The sequence below is a fragment of the Balaenoptera musculus genome, chromosome 12, assembly GCF_009873245.2.
Source record: "Balaenoptera musculus isolate JJ_BM4_2016_0621 chromosome 12, mBalMus1.pri.v3, whole genome shotgun sequence".
Lineage (NCBI taxonomy): Eukaryota > Metazoa > Chordata > Mammalia > Artiodactyla > Balaenopteridae > Balaenoptera > Balaenoptera musculus.
Window position 1 is genome coordinate 52,726,308 of NC_045796.1, and position 22,797 is coordinate 52,749,104.

At 40.2% G+C, this 22,797-nt stretch overlaps 1 protein-coding gene across 4 annotated transcripts in view; it reads right to left on the bottom strand.

The window, feature by feature from the left end:
* LOC118905362 (sine oculis binding protein homolog) overlaps window positions 1-22,797 on the bottom strand; it is a 157,058-nt gene that overhangs the window by 105,138 nt on the left and 29,123 nt on the right. For 3 of the 4 annotated variants that reach the window (XM_036872003.1, XM_036872006.1, XM_036872004.1), the window contains exon 4: window positions 10,008-10,159. In XM_036872003.1, the coding sequence (XP_036727898.1) occupies window positions 10,008-10,159 (152 nt within the window). Of the gene's footprint in view, window positions 1-6,230; window positions 6,311-10,007; window positions 10,160-22,797 lie in introns of those variants that run through there. The other variant, XM_036872007.1, reaches the window with a different exon arrangement.

Genomic DNA, 22,797 nt, shown 5'->3' on the forward strand with positions numbered 1-22,797 from the left:
CATGTTCTATAGACTCCAAAAAGAATAGAAAGAGTCAGCACTTTGGTCCTGGCACTAAAACCAACATTCTAATTATTGGGTTTGTCAAAGCAGCTGGTCCTGGGTAGAAGAGGTAGTTCATCTAAGGGCCCTGTGATGAATGTTAACCACGTTTTTATCTTTCAATCCACACGTGGGTTTCAAAGTCCTTCCACATGACAAAAGTCGATGGGCATGACACATTCACTGCATAAAGAATTCAACCTCATGAGATCACCTCTCCTCTCTAGCGGACATTTACTGGCACCTACCGTCAGCCATTACTCTGACCTCTTCCCTCTTTAAACAGTTTCCAGATTTTCATTCTGGTAGCTTCTCTTTCCCCTTCCAGCTTCCCATGGGCTTTAGAGGAAAATGAGCCCAACACCAATGTCAGAAGGAAGCCCTGATTGGCTCAGGCTAATTCAAACATCCATTGCCCTGGTCATAGTCCCAAATTCAGGCATGAGCATGTGACCTAAGCACAGACAATGAGTGTGAATTCCAAGACTCTTGCTCGGAATGCTAGGGCATAGGCACTCTGTCTTCTATTGGATGTGAACAAGGAGGCATATAGCCCTGATTGCTGCTAGCAGCCATCCCATGGCCTCTGGGGAGCTTGCACTGTAATATGGCCAACACTCTATACAGAAGAATATAGAGATGGGAAGAAATAAGACCATGATAAGATCACTGCACTGCAGGACCAACCTACCCTGAAGCATACTGTAGCTTAGGACTCTACAGTTTCATCAGATAAAAGATGCGTTTCATTGTGTAAATCAGTTTGAGTTGGGTCTTCTGTTATTTGTGTTCAAAATCCTGATACACCCTGAAAGTACGTAATCACCAAATTAGGTCTACTCTTAGAATAAAATAAGCTTTAGAGTGATTTAATCCAAAGATGGCCCCTTCAAAGTTACCATCTCCTTTGCCTCATGCTACTTTGAGGGGTAGAGCTTGAGAAGACCTGCATATGCTATAGGTCTCCCAGGGCAAGAGTTGGGTTCTACGTGGAGCTTGAGCTTGCCTCCTGAGGCCTAAACCTCCCCACTAGGTTGGGAGCAAGCCCTGTCAACCCTACAGAAAGAAAATTGCTGTGTCAGAACATTTAACCAGCAACGTCCATCCTCCGTTCATTTCTTCCCACAGTTTGCCAAAAGAAAGAAAGAAAGAAAAAGAAACCTAAATTGGTTCAACACACTTTTGCTACTGGGAAATGTTTCATAACTACCAATGAATAATTCAGTGAATATGATATTTTTAGTTTTCTATTGCCAGACACACCCAACTTTGATGGGAATGCTGTTGCCTTTCTTACTCTCCAAATCCTCTTTCCATCCAGGATCTTAAACGTATTACTTCCTTGACAGAGATCCAATCAACAACAAAAATCAGGTCATGTCACGTACCCTACTCAACACCTTCGAATAGCTGCCGTCACACTTAGAATGAAATCCAAACTATTACCTCTCCAGCCTGCATGATCTGGCCCCTAACCACCTTGATCATTCAACTCCAGACACTCTGACCTTCTTGCTGTTGCTCAAAAATGCCAAGCCTGTTCCTGCCTGAGGACCTCTGCCTCTCACTTGCTCCCCCTCCTCTCTGGAACCCTCTGCTACAAGCTCTTCACTTGACTAGCTCCCTCACTTCATTTTATCCCTACCCACACATCACCTCCTCAAAGATAACTTCTGTGACCATCAGATACAAAACAGCACCTCGTCACTAGCCAACCCCTCACCCTGCTTTTTCTTCATAGCATTTATCACTACCTGAAATTGTGTTAGATATATACATATTTTTAACCTGTATATTATCCATCTCCCTTAGAGAATGGAATGCAAGTCCCTTTAAGGCAAGGATTTTTCTCTTGTTCAATGATGTGTCCACCAAACCTAAAACAGTACCTAGCACATTATAGGAGCTTAATATATCCTTTCATTTTATTTTCTAAGAATGAATGGATGAATAAGTAACAAGGTTGTTTTTTTTCCTCTTAAAAACAAACAAAATAGCAGCACAGAGGCACTCATCTCTGGTTGGACAAATCCCCCTTGTCTTTAGCTACTTGCCCAGCTTTATCTCACCTACTCCTGGGTCTCCGTATCTCTAAATCCTTTGACACCAACAACTTAAATTGCTCCAACTTATGACACATACAATCCTACAAATGATCACAGAAAGTGTCAGGGCCTTCAAAGGTTCTTCTTCTAAAGAGTTGGATGTGCAGTCACAGAACTGCTTGCCATATTTTAAGTAATATGAAATCATTCTATCAGAACAGAATACAAGACAACACATCATTTATTGGATCCATATAGAAATCACCACTTTATCACGGAATGTTTGGCAAAGGCCTGTGAAGCAGACTAGCAGTCATCATACCTCAAAACTCCTATTACACATTGAATCCCCAAAATATACTCATTGGGGTAGAAGCCTGCTCGCTTTATACTAATTAGCTAGTTAAGAAAGTGAAACACTCAGTTTAAGTTTGTGTGACAAAAATTGGATGCAAAGTCTTTCATTTATGTCATAAATTCTACTATCTCTGTGGAAAAAAATAATAATTTCAAAGTCAAGGCAGTTGTTTTTCCACAGTCAAAAGTGGTTAAATACTTTTAAATACATTTCAACATATTTATGAAGGAATTTTTCTACATGCTTCCAAAGCTCTCTCATAAATCAGTATAATGTTTCCCAGGCACATTTGGAAGTAAAAAATATATATCTACTAACTGTATTTTCTTCTACTAGAAGATGAGTTAAGCAGAAAATACATTAATATCTGAATTTATAATAGGAGAGGTTAACCCTTAACCATAGCAAACTAATGAGGAATATTTTACCACAGAAGGATTAATCAGGACTCTTTTAACACTATGCAATTTGACATTTTGAGGACTTAATCAAGAAAGAATTTTATTCACCTATTTACTTTTCATCATCAGGATGCCTTACAAAGACAACACATGTCAAGCTCGCCATTCTTAAGCTTAATCTCACTGCCTTAAGAAAATGTTAATTTAATTAATATTCCATAGCTTTTACAAATAGTTCTCACAGAAGTAACGCTACTACACTTATGTCATCTCCGGGCCAAATTCAGCTCAAACATTCAGAAAATATCAACATAGATGTGGTGCGCTCCGAAGGCTGGACCTGACTAACCCTCTGTTAGCAATGAGACAACAACACAAATTCTGAGAGGTTGTGATTACTGGACACTGGCTTCTATCTCCAGCCATTGATTATCTCTATCTTTGTTAAAGACTACAGGAGTTTCATTTAACTAGAGTGCTCAGTAAATTGCAGCAGAGTTCAAGCATCTTTTATGGATTCATTAAACCATTGATCTGCCTTCTAGAGCTTGTAGTAGTGCCCCACTCTGGCCCACAGCCTGTGTTTACAGAGAATGCAACAGACTGGCTTTGTAACCTCCAAAGGCAGTCTGTCAGGAGACATTAGATTCCGCTGTGTGCATGGCCACTCTATGAGTGGATTGTAACTTAGGGAATTTCCCATTCTCAGTCTGAGCAGCTGGGGCAGAAATTAAGTGGCCTTCTGTAGCAAGATTTTCTTTACTCCTTCCTAATCTGTGATAATAAGAACAAAGAGCAAAGAGCCCAAGGAACAAAGAATTGCACGTGACTTGCCCAGTTCACACTTGCTTATGTGTACAAAAGCTATCCAGAGGTACTGAGATGGGGGAGAAATAAAAATAAACACGGGCGTGTCTATAGTTTGCATCTCCTGCATATGGCCCTCTTGGGTGTACTAGGTTTTATGACCAGACATTGAAAAAGTATATGAGAGAAATTCTGGACTCAAACTACTATCTTAAAATATCTCATAGCAAGCCACCTGGCCTGTCTTATGCATGCACTTTTTTAGACAGTTAACATTTTTAACAAAGCATTTGAATTAACAGAGCATAACTACAATCCCACGAAAATGCACAATCATCTCTCTTGGTTTATCTAGACAGTGCACTAAGCACTCTTAGAAACTTCTCTCCCCTCTAGTCATTACTAGTAAGGTCTCATGACACCTTCCTTTTAAAATCAGGCACCAAGAGTAACTCTGTGCTGCACGTAGCTTATGACTGGAGAAGCACATGAAAATGACCCATTAGATAATTCTTTAAAAGCTCATTCTTCAGATAAACCTGAACACTGTTAGCAGCAAGGTGAGAAAGTCGGCAAGACAATGACTGGATCAATAAGGAGAATGCAGGTCCCAAATAACTAGATCCCTTCCTGATCATCTGTTTCCCTGAACTGCCCACTACCCAAACAGACACCAGACTATGAACTCGAAGCAAGCACATTCATCACTCTGCAGCCGCAGTCACCAGAGCACAATGCGGCTGATGCAATCTGACACTGTGCTTAATGTTAAAAGGGAGCGTGCCTTTGAGATGGATTGGATAATTACCGGCAGTTCAGATGAGAAAAACTTGCTTTAAGTGTGTAGCAGGAGCTATCACCGGGATGGCCAGAGACTGACAGAAATTAACATTCAAGCATCTATGTCAATAGCCCTGTGTATTGCTCTCCAGGTGACCAGATTCAGATCTATGAAAAGTACTCCCTCTTCCTTCTGCTCGTTGGAAAGAAATAGTATTGGGGCTTGAAGCTATTTGGAGTTTTAATCATCCCTTCACATTTAATCTAAAATATCTAGTGTTACTCAGAAGTTGACATCTATTCTGGGTAACAGATTAAACTTATTTCTCTGTTTCCCCCACAACCTCCCCAAATGTAGCCCATTCCAAACTAGACGTGGTTGCTATTCCTTTCTTTCAGTACAGACTCGCTTGCCCCATTCTGTTTGTGTTCTGGGAATTCCTTAGACCAGTGTTTCCCAAGTGGTGGTCAAGTGTTCTGGTAAACACAAGATCACATGCCTCTCCCCCAGGCTTCTGATCGATGGCTTCCTAGGGCATTGGGTCCCATCTGGCCTGCAGAAGCTCTGTCCTGGGACGCTTTCTGCCTTTCTTCAAGAGCCCAGGCATCACTTTAACCTGACCTGTATCTTATTTCTCTGGCCAGAATTCTCCTGTTCTACCCCTCAACCTGAATGTGTTTCAAAGGACCAACACCGCCCCTCCCCTCTGCTGGTGCTTTTCTCATAGGTTCTCATTTGCAGCAGCTCATCAATATTCCATCCCATATTTCAAAATATGAGAGAACAAGAAAACAGGTGGGTTTGTTGTTCTTTCCCCAAAGCTTCCAGAGGACACCCCCGTTTGCTGCAACCAATAGGGAACTAACTCAGCCACTGGCCTGCAGATTAAAGGCAGAGGCCATGCTATGTGCAGGCAGGGGGCAGGTTTGCAGCACAGACACTGCAGAAGCAAAGCAATCATCCCGCAGGGCAGGGTGCAGGTAGACAGACCCAACAGGCTCACTGGCACCCCATAAAATCACGGTGAATCCACAGGAAGAAATCCAGTGCTCCCTAAGCATTCCTGTCAATCAAGAATATTTGCAAACAACTGGCAAAAGCAAGTCTGTGGCTTGAGCTTCAGGCAGTCAGGGGACATTAATTACAAGTAATTTAATGTCCTTCCCTAAACCTTCATGAATGATAGCCATTTTGCAAATTAAATCTTGCAGGTGTTTAAAGGAAAAAAAGTAGACAGGTTAATCACAAGATTAACAAGGCAATTGTTACACATTTCTTTTGCACTACTAGGTTCTGTAATTAAGTCTGAAACTGAGAATCTTCCCCAGGATATATTCAAGTTTAATAAAAAGACCAGTAGTCTAAATAAAATGTAACTCCAAATAATATGATGATACATGCTGTGTATCCAGGGATATAGTATGAAAGTAAAGGAAATGCTTATTATACAATATTCCCCTCGTTGAACATTTGTTACTATCATGATTGTTAGATCTTAATGATATCATCTGCAAATGTTGTTTCTATCTATATAACCTTTTTATTTTTAATTCATCCTTATCTATTATCTACATAGGTTTCTTCCCCCTATAGTCTGTGGAGGAACAGCAACACTGTGATATTGAAGAAGTATTTCCATCTATTCTTGTCTCAAGTTATGGAAAAACTAGAACAAGGAAGCAAACTTTGGTACTCTTAGGAATTTGTGTCTATTACTAAAGTATTGATGCCACTAATCCACAAAGAACACTATAAATTTGGTATCTGAACAAGGAAAGAAAACAATCATTCTTTACATTGCCTGCGTTGGACATCTGTCTTGAATTTTGATTTCTTGCTTGATTTGTGGGCATCAGTTTAGACAACAGGATATTTCCTATGCAGAAGGAAAAAGATCAAACACAGGATATTTGGAAATGACTACTATTTGTGATCTTGTTTGTTACTCTTGTTTTCAGTGGGATAATGGTTACAAGGCATCACTCCCTTAGGAAAGAATATTTTTAAGTGTCTGTTATTGTGCAGAGTAAAACTGGTATTAGTTGGACTAAACACTTCAGCATCTCTTGCAAAACCACTAAGGAGTCTACAACTTTCCAACTCCTAGGCAAGTCACTAGGTTAGAAATGTTCTCAAGTTCTTCTCTACTTGTGGCCTCAAGAAGGGGCTGGGAAAAGAATGAGCTATTAGTTCCCTGAAAAGTCTCCAGTGCATCAAGTAATGAGATTGACATCCCATTGTTCGGCTGATGCCCATAGACTATAAAAGTATTTTTCTTACCCATTGTTTCAAACACTTTTGAGTCAGCAATTGAGCCTGATAGGGATAAGGATTCTACGAAATATGATTATGAATTAATACTGTACCCTTCTTAGAGCCAACATCCTGAATTGTGTATGCTAGCAATTAGGTTCCTTAAATGAATACAGCTGTGACTCACAGTTCTAGCAGAAGCATTCTGAAGAAAGCGTACATACTTACAGTAATCCAAACTACTCTTCGAATTAAATTTTAAATTGGTTTAAAAATATAACCTATGTGCCATAAAGGGTTAACTTGGCTTCAGTCCATCCCACCTTACTTCACAGCACCAGGGTTTAGGAGAGAGGGATGTGACATTCTTAACCTACTCCATCAAACAAACACAGAGACCTCTGGAAAAAGGTTTGAGAAGCAAATGAAATTTAAAGAGCCAATTTTCAGTGGGCCTTCATTTTGAGAGCCGGGCTATTTTTGTCCTTGTTTTTAGCAGAAAAGCAGTTCCTGCCTCTATCCCCAAGCATGTGTGACGAGGATAGCAGGGGAAGCACAGGCACAGCTGTCCAAATTACATTCACAAATGCAGGTGTTGCTCAGACACAAAACAGAGGTTAGCTGAATACTGCTCCTAATTAGCTACCTTTTCTACTAGGATTTTTCTTTGTAAAGTTATACGTGCAATTTGGGTTCAACTTAGAGACCATTTTTAGATCCCAGCATGCTATCCACCAAGAAGCGGGCTGTCATTATAAAGCATAATTTACAGCATAGTTAATTTTACATGTTTTTTTAGATTCTACATTATACCTAAGGCAAAATTCTGTTCTGCATACACATTATTCACTGTTTTCCATCCAGTTCTCATTATTTAAAAGTGTAGAATTTAGCCAGAAAATCTTTTAGGTAGGGATGGGAAGAATTCTGCCCTCTTTCTAAGATTAAGAAAGTCCACAGTTTTAATAATGAGGACTAAAGACTTTGTCAAATGATACAAGAACAGAAGTAGCTATTTGCTATTGTCTTCAGTGGGGAACACCCTGGGGCTTATTACAGCAGTTCTTAGAAATGGCAGGATGGAGACTGGTATCTAATACAATCCATTAGGAAACCCAAGCCCTAAATGAAATGACCACAAAATCCTATCAGTTAACAGAAATGCAGCAGCTGTACATGTTTATTGTAACACAATAGGATATTGTTGCAGAGATAACACTCTTAAAATTAAAAAAAAAAAAAAGAATCCAGCAAGCGATGTGACCAGTTTATTTCTCTATTTGAAAAACGAGAATGTCTAGTGTGGCAGAGCTTTGGAATACATAAATAAGCATGAAGATTGCAGAGAAGACAGGTATTGTATGTACACTAATGGGCTGCTGGGATCAGCTCTCAAAGTCACTGGCTAAACTTCAAGCCACTGCGACTCCCAGGTTTTGCAGGATGTTCAAAGAACTACCCCAATAACTCCTTGCAGGTAGTGAAAAGTAATGGTCTTTCTCCCCTTGCTGATTTTACCTACTATAAGTATTCCAAATACTAATTCCTATCTTGGCTCCCAGCTATCTATTTTTCAAAACTGTATGCTGTGGAAGTTTAAATTCAGTTTGACCTTAAACTTTATAATTACAAATATGTACACATTGTATATATGATATATATTATACATATATATATATTATTATGAACTGTTTTTTCAAATTCAATCAGGTGCCTTTCATCAAAGGCTTAAAAAGTTGGATCACTATGCAAAGTGTAACATGTATCACTGGGATTGTGACAAATTCATCTTGCTTGATTTTATTCACTACAGGCAGTCCATCAAGATTCAGACGCATAACCCTTCAGAATCATAGAGAGACAAAAACCCCTGTTCTATAGCCATCTTCTGGGATGGAATGCAAAGAATTTTGTTGTGGTAAGTAAGGCTTTGAAGATGAAAGCACTGGGTCCACTCTTGTGATTGTTACCCCAGTGCTCAGCATTAAAAACGGGAGCCCCAGGGTCTCAGAGATCATTTTAATCCCCCTATATTAAAACAAAACGTGTCTCCCATGCGTTGCTCTAACTACCCTCCTCTGAAGCTTCACTGGCCCCTCCCAAGGGAAAGTGAACTGCTGACTGTCCCAAAAGAATTCCAGACAATTTCCTTACTTGCCTCCCTGTTCCAGTGAAGATTATGAGCCTAATTCTTAGAGACTGCTACTAAAATTCCACCCCGCTGAATTCTGCAGCCTAATTCTTTCGGCATTATGTTTTTTGGCAGAATAATGTGACCCAAATTTGCAGGAGATAATTTGCTGCAACAGTGCTTCTTGCAATGCAGTGAGCACAAAATTAGCATTTCAGGATTACAAATAACAGACTTTAAAAAGTAGTAATTGTTTGCTTCAAAGAAGGACAGATTCTGATCTTGTATTATGGAAATGGAAATGCTTAGCAAAATGTGGATGATTTTATGAATTAAGGAAGATTTACAGATCAATGGAAAATAATCAAGAACTAGCAATTTATTTCAGTAATTGGTGGCAAAATGCAATAGCGGTTCTTAAAAGATTAAGAAATTAGCTGTGTGTGTATGTGTGTGTTGATTGTAAAAAACATCATGCATTCCATTTCCCATCAATGGTGGCTAATGCTATTCTAAAAGGACATTTTTATATCTGAGATGTCTTAAAACAAAACAAAACAAACAAACAAAGAAACCATAACTATGGCTGTTCCTGTGTTCATCCACCATGCTTCTCACAAACGCTTGGCTGTGTGAGCAAGATTGGTTCATGTATTCATTACTTCATCTTTTCTCAATATCAATCAACTTTAACGTAAGGTGTCAAGAAAGACTTGACGTTTTTCTTGATTAGAATTTGTGGATCAGATTTTGGAAAGAGCCAGAGCAATATTCGCAATGGGAACAAGTATAAAGCTGAGCGGACTAAAGCTTTCTGGCCATGCTTCTGTGGCTAGTTTCTCAGCCTTGATAAGAAATCTCTACCACTTATCTTTCATGGACCCTAGTCTAGCACTCTACTGCTGGAGAGACACTGTAACTTAGGATACCAGCTGCGACCACCATGTCCTCATCAGATTCATTCACCCTCTCAGAATTCAAACACCAAGACAAGAGAAACTGAAGAGCAGGTTACACATTAGAAGAAGGTTCCTTATTCCAGAAGGTTAAGCATGACAGAGAAAGAGAACAGACAAAACAGAAAGAATAAAAGTACGGGGTGCGCAGTGATTTCGGCTAGAAGCTAAGAGGCGCATGCGCACGGGGTGGTGAGGCCTGCATGGGCCGCCTCTCTCTACGGTGCTCTTACCTTATTTCTCTTGAAGTAGGCTCGTCGGCAGGCCGCAAAGCACTTCTCGCTGCAGAAGCTTTTCACCTCACTTCCCATACTCAGGGAATAGCGCTTGATTCCCACTTTCTGGCACCAGGCACACATTATTTGTACATTTGACACATCATCTTCTATAATAAAAGTATAAGAAAAATGTTCATATCAGAAGCAAACATCCCTTCAAACTTAGACACACCCTGAACCTCACAGAGCTACTTGAGGTCTGATCTTAATTTCAGTACCTCACCACTTTCTGACCTAGTAGATAGCCAGCTCTTGGTGGGAAGACTCAGTGCTTTTTTCTTTTTCTTTTCTTTCTTTTTTTTTTTTTTGGTTGTCTCCTAAGTTTCCAAAAGCCATCATTTATTTAAAAACCAGAGCATGACTGCAGAGCCATGAGGATTCCTAGCACTTGGTATCCTGGTACAAATGCTTATTCTGCCTGGTTAAACCAGGCTCAGTACTAATAAAGCTTGTAAAGTGACCCATTTCTTCAAATGTACTGCTGACAGCCTACAAGATCCACACTGGGTGGGTCGCCCAGCGCTAACCTACAAATGTGATGCCCTCATGTGAACTTGGACAGTCAGGAGCCAGGCTCAATCTTGACCTGTTCCCTATTACTGTTACATGAAAGGGGGTGTTGTTTACTCTTGCAATATAATGGTTCCCGAGTGATACTGTTACTCAAAGAAAGGAAAGATGTGAGTGGCCATCTTCTCACGATGAAAAGGCACCATCCTGGCTCACACAACAGTCAGCTGTGATACAGCCTTCCCGCACTGCTGTCCTCGGGGAGGCGCAGGCCTGATTTAAATTCCCCTCCATGTGATATGGTTCGTGGTCCCTGGATGGAGGAATGGTAATGGGGGTGTCAGCCATGAGGCCTGAGGTCACACATCTGCCCAGATCATTCTCAGCCAGACTGGTGGTCCTTGCAGCTCCTGTAGCACCTGCTACCCATGTCATGGGAATGCTCAGAATAATGTTAGGTGGTATGCAGATATTTTCAGTATTTAAACTACTGTATTTCTTTTCCTTTGTAAGAGAAGAAAACAAGTTTTACTAGCACAACAAGCCCAGGATATCACAAATACTACTGCTTAAAACAAAGAAAGGCTTTTAAAGTGAGTCAGTTAATAAAATATATTGAGGAAATCATAGTGCAGGTGGTAAGACGCTGTAACAAAAATGTGATGGTGATATTCAAATGACTGAAGTCTGGGAAACAGTGGTCTGTTTACAGGGAGTGACTGTAGGAGAGACTACAAGTAGAAGTCTAAGAAATATTTTCTTGCTGCCTCCTAGGGGCTTTCACTATATCTTACGTTTTCTCAGTCTTCCCCATTGACTGTGTGTGTGTGTGTGTGTCTGTGTGTGTGTCTGTGTGTATGACTGATTGCCACTATTAGGCACATCTCTTCCTCCTTTATGAATTTTTTTTGTACTAACCCAGACTTATGCTCCAGATATGACTGGTAATCATAAAATCCCCAACAAGCTCTGGTATACTGTTGTCTGATTTCTGAATAAAATCCCCCAAAGACTAATTGCTAAGCAAGGCCTGGTCCATGAGTTGTTGACATATTCATGGTTCATAGAGTCTGTCATGCAATCATTCCATTTCCAGGGAAAAGATTTGGTTTGAGGCAGTGCGGTCATCAGCCTGCAAAATTAGAAGCAAACTAATTTGTGGTGCAGTGATATGGCATTTTTTCCCCCTGAGTGTCATCACTCAGAACTATGTAAAGCATTTTATTTACCTTAATGGAATAAATGTTGTCATTTTAATGATCATTTTTATTTCACAAATTACATGTTGTAATTTATTGTTAATTATCAAATGAGACAGTGTAAAAGGCAACCTTTGATGTTAATCAAACATTTTTGATAAAATAACTTTCTTTAAATGGAGTCATAACATGAATTCAAATGTCATACAATGACTGCATTTAATAATTTATTCTATTCAAAAAAAAGATTTATTTATATTTTGTATGATTTCTAATATGGCATCTGTCTACATACAGACATTTTACATGGTATGAAAAATTAACAAGACTCTATAATTTACCTTAGAGTATGGAGGAGTTTTAAAAATTAAATTAGAAAGACTATATTTAGAAAATAATCATCTATCATTACTAAACTAACTAGCACTAATAGTTTCTATTTTCCCAATCGATTAGCTGCTTTAAAATCTTAAATTCCTGAAAAAGAATATGATACAGCAGAACTCTCACAAATGATCCGTTGGCAATAAGCTTGATTCTGGTGAAATCTGTAAGGAAAAAGAGATTTTATGGGGGAAATTATTTGGCCACAGAGTTCAACGAGGAGAACCCACTTCCCAAGGATTCACTTTAGAACATGCATTAGGTTTCCCCTTTCAGTTTCTTCCTTTCAATAGTCTGCTTTGGGGGAAAAAAAATGTAAGTGTTTTAGTCCTAGATCTTTAACTATCATAGACTAAAACTGAGATGACAGAGAGTAGAGAGCAAAGCTATAAGAAGACTGGGCAGCGGGCCTGAGCTCTGGCCTGGCCTGAAGGAATGATGCCTGGGGCAAAAAGGCCACTCACGGGTCTTTCTCACGCTTTACTCCATCATCACCGCACAGACCTACTTGTCTTTTTTTTAGGGGAGGCAAGGGTAGTTTCTTACAACAGAGATAACAAATAAACAAAAAGTAGAATTTTAAAGCAGGTTATTTTTATAAATCATTTGTACTACAAAGTAACAAAACGGGAAGATGAGACAAAAGAAATTGCGTACTTTTGTATCTGGCAGTTGGAAAACTCTTAGGATGGTGGTTAGGATCTGCCTTGTTAAATAATTCAGTATCCCCATCCTTTTTTCATAAAATTCTGTTTCATAAAGGCAAACCCTTTAGAAAACTTCCATCAGACACCTCCTTTTCTGTCACCAAACTGCTATCAATAGCTAATGCTCCAAAGAAGAGTCTGATAGAGGGATTATTCCAAAAGTTCAAGAAAACATTTTCAGATATCTCAGATATTCTAGTCTTATAAAAGTCATTTTTATTAATATATTTAAGAAATTAAGAAAGAACTGTGATTATTAAAATTAATTTTGTCAGCTAAAACTTAGCTCAAAATTCTGCCACCAGACATGAGATGGTGCCCCATCTTAAACAATATGACTGCACCCCTAGAAAAGTGAGCTCTTCTTAAGTGCTTAAAGCCAAGGGGATAGGTTCATTTCAACAAACACATCTTTTTTTTTTTTTTAATCTGAAACCCAGGAATTGTGTGCATGCTTTATATTAGCAAAATAAAGGGCCCAGCCCTTTAGCTTTTTGAACCTTATCTGCTTTCAAAACTTTTTTATTTAAAATATATTTCTTCAAACTAGGGAAAAACCTGATTTCTTATATTTAGGCAAAAGGTCCCGGCCATTAGAGATGAGATTACCTCAAAGAAAATTCACGGAACAGATTTTTCCTTACAGCCATTATTATCCTGTGTATTTTTCATAATGAACAATGCAGCAACAAATGCAAAACGCTTACAGCATTAAATCACATTCCCAAATTGAATAGTTTATATAACATAATAAATTTTTCATATGATAATATCATATAAATATGCATCAGTCAAAATATGCATGTTTCAGTTAATCATGAAAAGTTTGTACCACCTCTTTAGGACTGAATTAAGCAAAATATTTAGGGCATTTTCTTTCCAATCTAATGTTCAAAGAGCTATAGAACATTATTCTACGTTACACCCCAGAAGGAGAAGTTTAGATTAATTACTGTGAGATAAAATCAGAATTGTATTTATTTATCATAGTGCAGAGAAGTATGAAGTCAAGCATTTCTGGAATGCCTTGCTGAAGCTGTTTGAGAGATTGCTTTATCTGGTGACTCAAAAATAAGGATGGCCATTCTAGGGACATTTTAATTGGCTATGAACATGCATACTAGCTTACCTGACCAGAGCCCAAAAAATCAGGAGGGCCTTAACGGACCTCAAGTGATTAAACTGTAGATTTACCACCCCTCTGTAACTTTCATGGGAATCCAAGACTGAGGAAAAAAGTCTGAAAGTATCTGCTGGTGATGTTTCTCTCTTCCAACAGTTCCTAGAATGCACATGTCCAGATAATCATTTCAAGACTTGAATTATATGAGACAAGCTGCAAGACAATCTGAAGTGATTCCTGTGTGTTCTCCACGCCATGAGATGAAAGCACAGGTAACACCCTATCAGTCTATTTGTTGAAGAAGCTATATTTAAGAACAGAATAAAGACATGGCTTGAAAGGCAGGCAAAAACTAGAATAAAGTTTGTTTTTCTTTGCAGCCCTTCTTGGAATAATTGAATTCCAAAAACTTTAAGGTAGTCTGATTTAAAAGTCTCTATAGAGACTCTAATTTAAGAGTCCTACAGAAGCTTCTGTACAATTCCCTGTGTTCCAGAAATAAACATAAGGGAGACCCAGAGAAAATCTGGACCACTGAGTCAAAAGGAAAATAATGATAGTTAGCCATTATTTACTACTTAACAGGTGCCAGGCACAGTGCTAAATTCTTTAAATCCATCACTTAATCTTAATCACAGCCACTACCCTGAAGGCAGGCACTAACAGTATCCCCATTGTGCAGATGGGGAAAGTGAGGTTTAGAGATTAAGTGATTTGCTCCAAATCACACAGCCAGTACATACCAAAGGCAACATGAAGACCAGGGCATCTGACTCTAGAGCCCAAGCTCTTGACCACTACACCTTAGAGACCACAGCCTTTCTAAATGTGTGAGATTATACACCATCCACACAGATGTCCCTCCACTAAAAGGACTAAAAGGTGCCACAGACTCTGCTACTTACACAGCACACTGCTCCATGACACACTAATAGACAAAGAAAATGGAATCCAAAAGGTCAAAAAGTCTTTGAGGAGACAGCTGAAGTGTTAATCGATATTTGTTGACTGATTTTTTAAAAAACAAGTTAAAGGCCCACAGTGCAAGCCTTTATTTCTTTATGACTATGAGACTTGGATTTGCTGCAAACATTCTGTCTGAACTTTCACCAGCAAGTGCCACTTGAACATTAAATGATGAGACAGAACCAATATACCTGGATCTCAGGAAGCAGTCATTGTACTCACAGGCAAGCAATACTCTTCCCAGCTTTTTCTTTTGTAAGGGAGGGCAGTCACAGCAAGACATGGATAAGACTGACTTTCCATGTGGGTGAAGTGGGGAACCACTTACATGTGTAACTTCAAAGATGCCAATAAGAATATCCTCGCTTCAAAAAGTATCCTCAACTGCTCACAAAAATTTAATTCTACCATTAGAGAGTAATTTCCTGGGCTAAATATTTCTTACATCCTATTAAAACACAAATTCCCTGAAAGCAAGAAGGCTCGATATGTATTTGTCTATAATGATTTATGCTTTAAAATGAGTGATTCTTTCTGAAGAACAAGTTTTCATAGAGAGTGAGGAGAAGGGCTAAGGACAGGGCTCCAATGAGAAAAGAGGAGGGCAGAGATGGGAGAGGCTAGGACAAAAGAAGCCTCTGGTCACTACTTTGCTAATGTCTAGCCCTGGGCATATAGGTAGAGCAAGCTGAGGGCTGCCAAGTGAAGGCAGAGTGGACAGAAAAACTACTGTCTGATCATACTGTAGCACAATTTCAGATATTTTCAGAATGACTTTTAGATGTGAATTTAAAGCACAGTAGAAGTTGAAGGAGGTGGGAGGAATGGCATATAGCTAGGGATCTCTAGAAAAGAAAAGCAACAGGCAGATCCACTTATTACAGCTCAAGGGGGTGACTTTTTGTTAAGCAAATGAGGTAACAAATATATACTACTTTGTGAACCTAAGTCACTATTATTTGAAAGACATTGTGATGGAGTATGGAGAGATGGAGACAGAGGAAACTGGTGAAAGTATTAATACTGCCCCTTCTAGTTGTGTGATGTGGGCAAGTCACTTAAGGGATAGTAATGCCCACCCTAACTCTACCTGTGGTGAGGATCAATCGAGAGAAAGTAGGCACATTCTTCATGTAAATGAGCCTTCCTTAGAATTACTGGCAATTAGAGCCATAAGAAAAGGGTAGGTGTCACAGCAAAGGAAAACATAAACAAGACGAAAAGACAACCCTCAGAACGGGAGAAAATATTTGCAAATGAAGCAACTGATAAAGGATTAATCTCCAAAATTTACAGGCAGCTCATGCAGCTCAATATCAAAAAAACAAACAACCCAATCCAAAAATGGGCAGAAGACCTAAATAGACATTTCTCCAAAGAAGATATACAGATTGCCAACAAACACATGAAAGAATGCTCAACATCACTAATCATTAGAGAAATGCAAATCAAAACTACCATGAGGTATCACCTCACACCAGTCAGAATGGCCATCATCAAAAAATCTACAAACAATAAATGCTGGAGAGGGTGTGGAGAAAAGGGAACCCTCTTGCACTGTTGGTGGGAATGTAAATTGATACAGCCTCTATGGAGAACAGTGTGGAGGTTCCTTAAAAAACTAAAAATAGGACTACCATACAACCCAGCAATCCCACTACTGGGCATATACCCTGAGAAAACCATAATTCAAAAAGAGTCATGTACCACAATGTTCATTGCAGCTCTATTTACAATAGCCAGGACATGGAACCAACCTAAGTGTCCATCGACAGATGAATGGATAAAGAAGATGTGGCACATATATACAATGGAATATTACTCAGCCATAAAAAGAAACGAAATTGAGTTATTTGTAGTGAGGTGGACGGACCTAGAGACTGTCATACAGAGTGAAGTAAGTCAGAAAGAGAAAAACAAATACCGTATGCTAACACATATATATGGAATCTAAAAAAAAAAAAAAAAAAAGTGGTTCTGAAGAACCTAGGGGCAGGACAGGAATAAAGACACAGATGTAGAGAATGGACTTGAGGACACAGGGAGGGGGAAGGGTAGGCTGGGACGAAGTGAGAGAGTGTCATGGACATATACACTACCAAATGTAAAATAGATAGCTAGTGGGAAGCAGTCGCATGGCACAGGGAGATCAGCTCTGTGCTTTGTGACCTCCTAGAGGGGTGGGATAGGGAGGGTGGGAGGGAGACGCAAGAGGGAGGAGATATGGGGATATATGTATATGTATAGCTGATTCACTTTGTTACACAGCAGAAACTAACACACCACTGTAAAGCAATTATACTCCAATAAAGATGTTAAAAAAAAAGGGTAGGTGTCAGCTGTGTGCAATCTGGAGAGGCCCAATGAGCAGGCACCAGTCTCTTCAATCACATCCCCCACCAGTGGATGACATCTGTAGACTCACTAACTCTGAATACAAAGAAAAACCCAGTAATTGGTTAAATTTCAATAACTCAGGCTATTTAAGAAGAAAGCCATTAGATTTAATAAAAACTTCACTTACATTTATTCTTTTTAAAAATTACTTAACTTGAGTTAATAGTTGACAGGGTGTTGCCAAATATATCACTGTACTGCCAGATATTCTGTAACTAATAGATGGGAATTCTTTGTAATTATCACATCAACTATCCACACATGGGTGGATCTTTCTACACACCTGAGAAGTTTGCTCTTTTAAGAAATATCATAGTAACAACTGAAAATGTCTGCCACCTTGGTAACTGAACTATCAAAAATTGCCAAAGAATAGAGTCTGAATTAATACAGTTTTATTGCACTTATTTCTCATTAAAAGGAGAGATGCAGTTAAATGATAGCAGTTCCATACAGTTATGATTCTTTATAGTACCTAAAATTATCCCTATTTTTCTTTTGGAAATAGAATTATTTGAAGTGATTTCAAGATTTTAAATAGTCAACACCCCTCTAAATAAATAGAGTAGTACCTAACCCCAAAATAAAATCTAAATTGCTATATATAAACTAAAATTTGGTTCCAGTATGTAAAAGGAATGAGCACATATTACACAAAATGACAGGAAAATGATGGAATTTAAAATTAATTTTCAATTTTCTAATGGAAGTTTTCTAGCTGATTTTAAATTATTTATATATATGATACATATACATGGGGTGTATATATATGTGTGTGTGTATATACATATATAGATATACAGGTCACATACACACACATACTCGTAAAAGATGTGACTTCAAAATGAATTAAACATTTACATCCAGGTGCAGGTCCCTGTGTTATGTCACTGGTCAAGAACGATGAGTTGACTAGGACATGGCCCTACTCCCAAGAGAACAGGCAGAAAAGTGTGTGACCCATCATTTGACAGGGAGAATGTGATAAGAGAGGAGTTCAGAAGCCTCTTCGAGCCTAGAGAGCACAGCTTGTGAGCTGGGTCTTGAAGGATTTGGAGGGGGAGAAAGTTCAAGAGAAGGAGGGAAAGGACAGAGGACCAGCAGGAGCCAGGGAGTGGCAGACACACTCAAGGATGGGGAGGAGCCCTGCAGTAGCTCAGCTACCACAATTGCATGAAGAGAAAAGTAGGAATTAGACTGGGGCTGGTGGGGCCTGCATGAGGAGTCCCTTGAATATCATCTTGCTCTGGGGTGGGAGGGGTTCCTCTTCATTCCACAGGTAATGAGGAGCTCCCAAACATTTCTCACAGGACATGACAGGAGCAGAGATGGGCTGAGAAATGTTACCCCAGCAGGGTGGATCAGAATTCAGAAGACTGGACTCTTGTTCCACATCTTAGAAATAAGCAACATGAGAGCAGCCTCAATGACTCATTCACTTTTGTGTGTTCAGTGACTAGTACATAGCAATGCTTAAGCTATGCTGAATGAATGAATAAAAGGATGGATGGATGGATGGATGGATGGATACAGAGGAAAAGAGATGAAGTTCTGAACCCATAGAATAACATTTCTAACAGTAGAAATGAAAAGGAAAGGACAGATTTAAGAGTGAGACTAAAACAATCACCAAAATATAAGAATGTAACTCACCCAAATTCAGAGAATTCATCTACCTGTGTCTCTAGTCAAAGCATACCAGGGAAAAGTCCAGAGTTCTTTGTGAAAATTGACTCTGTAGTCAAATTCAAAGTGATTTTACTTTACTTCCAGTGTCCCTTCCTCACTTATTTTCTCAACATTCGAACAAAGAAGGTAATAAAAGGAGAGATCCCATAAAGTCACAAAATAGTAATTCTCTCTTAAATACCTTACTGAACTTGGATTCTTTAACAGACACTACTAAGCACATGTGTCTGCAGCTCCTTGACATTAACTTAAATACTTTCACTGATTAGCCAGAGTAGGGACTTCTGATAAGTCTCCTCGACAATCTCACCTCCACGTCTCAGTACTCATTATAGACAGTTTGTCTTCTCTATGTACCCACCCTAAGAAGCTGGAATAAGAAAGGAAGAGGATAGAACTTAAGAGTAAGGAAAACCCAGAATCCTCTATGCAACATTTCCCAAAATACACCCCCCACAGAACACTAATACCATGGGATACTTAAAGGGGTGTTATTTTTTTAAAGACTTCCATGGTCAAATATTTATGGAAAACACTGGGCTAAACAACAAGTTCTTTACTGTAAGACTTTTGGGTTCCACCAATGTGTAATTAGAAATCTTCAAGAGGGAGATAAGAATGGCTGTATTTCACAAATTTGACCAGGGACAGGTATTTTCACAGAGAATCCACAAGACTGGATTTCTAAGGACGTCTCCCTGGGATGTTCTGCTCTACTACCCTGCATTAGTGCTGAAGCATGAGCACTTCCATGTGGGCCATTAATTATCAGGAAGGTTTCTCCTCTGTTGCCCAGAATTGGATCCTCCATTGCCAGGAGTTTTGTCTGCACTGGGCAGAAGGAGAAGTCCAGCAGCCATGTGGCCAGTGCTGGGTTTGCTGACCAACACCCACCAGCCCTCAATAAACACCACCAGACTAAACAAAGACACCCATGGTCCACTAAGTCCTGTGGTGTCTGCTATAGGCATCATATACAGAGAAGGCAACCCTTTTCCTGTAAAGTCCTACAGAGAAAATGGCAGAAATCAATAATAAGGCAATGGGAGAGTAACACTGCTCTTAATAGACTGGATAATTCATGTTCACTGGATGGTTGCAATGGAAAAGAAGCTTGAGTAAACTCTTGTCCCCCATCCCTGAGTCCTGGATTTGACCCTCTGTCCAATCTCAGGTGCCCTGGGACAATGATGGGTTTGCTCTCCACCGGACCTTTCTCTCCCACGTGGCTAAAGTCCACACACTGAGTCCCAGCATCTAGCCAACAAATGCACATGATTAGGGACAAGGGAGCAAGGTCAAAAAGTGTACACGAGCACATGCATCACTGCTGGAAAAGCAATTCCAAGCCCCTGCCCTGCATAGAGGGGCATCATCTCCAAAGAAACACAAATAGCAGCATATTAGGACTAAAGGGTCAAGCTGCTTTATATAGGACTTCAGCGCAGGAAAAGTATACCCATTACCCACTACTTATCTGAAGGGCTCATTTCCCCTTCTGAAATCTGGCTGTCCCATTAATTACACTTAATGGGCCCCACAGTGGTTGACAAATCTCCCCAGAGGGGAAACCTTAATTGTAGACAAAGGATTCATTTATTTACTCTACTTTGTGCCAGGCACTATACTAGGGGCTGCAAATACGCTGGCAAACAAGACAGACACGATCCCAATCCTCAAGGAAGTTTCCATGGCTGCCCCTAGCATAAAATGCCAACATGCAGTAGAAAAGGACCGTGGGAAAACCAGGCCTGCTCCCATGGCTCTGTCACCACTGGGGGTGTCACAGGAGCCAGGTGTTCTTGGTGACCACAAAGCAGGTATAAGCAGCCCCACTGTGACTGACCAGCACACCAAGTCCCACCTCTCAGCATTCCAGGCAGTTCTACTAAGCAGCATACCTGCTGGGGCTACCATCCTAGGGGAGGGGAACTGACAGGCTAGAGACCAGGGGGTCAAAGGGACACGTGGGGAGGGTAAAGCCTTCGCATCAAGCACCACTGTCTCCTCCTCAGCCCCTCCTCTTCAGTCTCCTTCAGCAGACTGAAGAGTGGGAAGAACTTCACTCAACTAAGTTTGTTAAAAGAACCAAGATGAACCTGCTGGAACACTGTCAAAAAGATAATTTACTCCCCTCTTCACCTTCCCATCTTAAAATATTCATTTAGATTTCTTGAATGAGAATGATTAATGATTGAGGGGCTCTCTGAAGGGGCCCCAAGCCAATCCCTACTTGGGAATGTGAGGGGACATTACATGCTAGAACAGCCCCACTATGGGAAAGGGGGAGGGTCACACCCACTGAAACCTTTCAGAGTCCTCTCTTCTCTCTGCATAGTCCCCTTGGGCCACAGTATTTATGCACTCCTGTGACTCCAGCTACCATCTATAAGATGAAGATTTCCAAATCAACACAGTTACTTCTCAGTTTATTTCCAGCTGCCTCCCAGCATCTTAACCTGTCACGTCCAAAGCTACATACACACCTTTCCCCTAACCTGTCCCTTCACTGTGTTTCCCATCTCAGTTCCTGGCCCACGCATCCATGCAGTTACCTGCTAGCAGAAATCTGGTATCTTTCCTGCCCCTTTCACCTCCCACATTCTGATTAATCACCAGGTCCTCCTAAATATTTTTATAGTATTGCATTCATTCATTCAATTACTCTTTACCCAGTCTAATTGCGTACCAGGCGTTACTCTAGGCTATACGAGACCCGTCCTCATGGAGTTTACTGCTGTCCGTTCCAGTGAAGCCACCAACACCTCTCACCCGTACTACAGGTGGCCTCCCATTTCACTCCCATCTAGCTCATTCCCTCCACTCTGGAGGTGAGGAATTCTTGTGAAACACAAGTCTGATCACTGCTCTCACCTGCCCAAAACCCTCCAGTGGCATCCACTGCCCTCCAGAAGTTGGAACTCCTCAGCATGGCCTCTCCATGGCTCCCAGGACGAGGCCAGTCTCACAGCTTGTCTACTCTCGGGCCTGTGGCTTCTTTTGCTTTCCTTGAGGCTCTCTCCTCTGAGTCCTTCCATGTGCTGCTTCCTCCCTCGCCCACAACCTCAAAATCCTTGACCAATTCAGTCCTATTGCTCCTCCATATCTTAAATGTCCTCCTATGGAAGCCTTTCCTGACCCTGAACCTGGTCAGATCCCAAAGCACCCTGGACTTGATCATCAACACACTTGATTGAAATTTCTTTTTAATGTCTGTCTCCTCCACCAGACTGTGAGCTAGTTAAGACAGGGACCATATCTGTCTTATTCACTAGAATGAAATGTCTGACTTTGGGCCTCAGCATAAGGAGAAGAAAAAGCAGAATCCTTACTAGATGTACCTTGGGTGGTTGGATGTCCAGGGCGGGGGCAGGGGGTGGAGGAGGAAGCCAAGGGCACCATCTTTGCTAATCACTCAGAACAAAGTTACCTTAGAGGGAAACACCAGTGAAAAGCCCCAGAACAGAATGCAATTGTTATTTCCACTCTCCTTGGCCAAGTCCATGAACTAAGTCTTCTCAATTTAACAAGAACTTTGAGAAGTCAGCATTGGGAATGTCCCTAGAATAATACGAGTTACCAACTTCACCATCACTCCTCTCTCTTAACCAAACTTTATTTATACCTTCAAATAATTAATTGCAAACAGTTCAGTCAAGTCTAAGTTAATTCCAGAAACACATCTACCCTCTACAAGCAAAGGGAAGTAGAGTTGACATTTCCTCTTATTTCCTATTAGCATCTTAGCTCTTTGGTGATCTGGGGCAGGG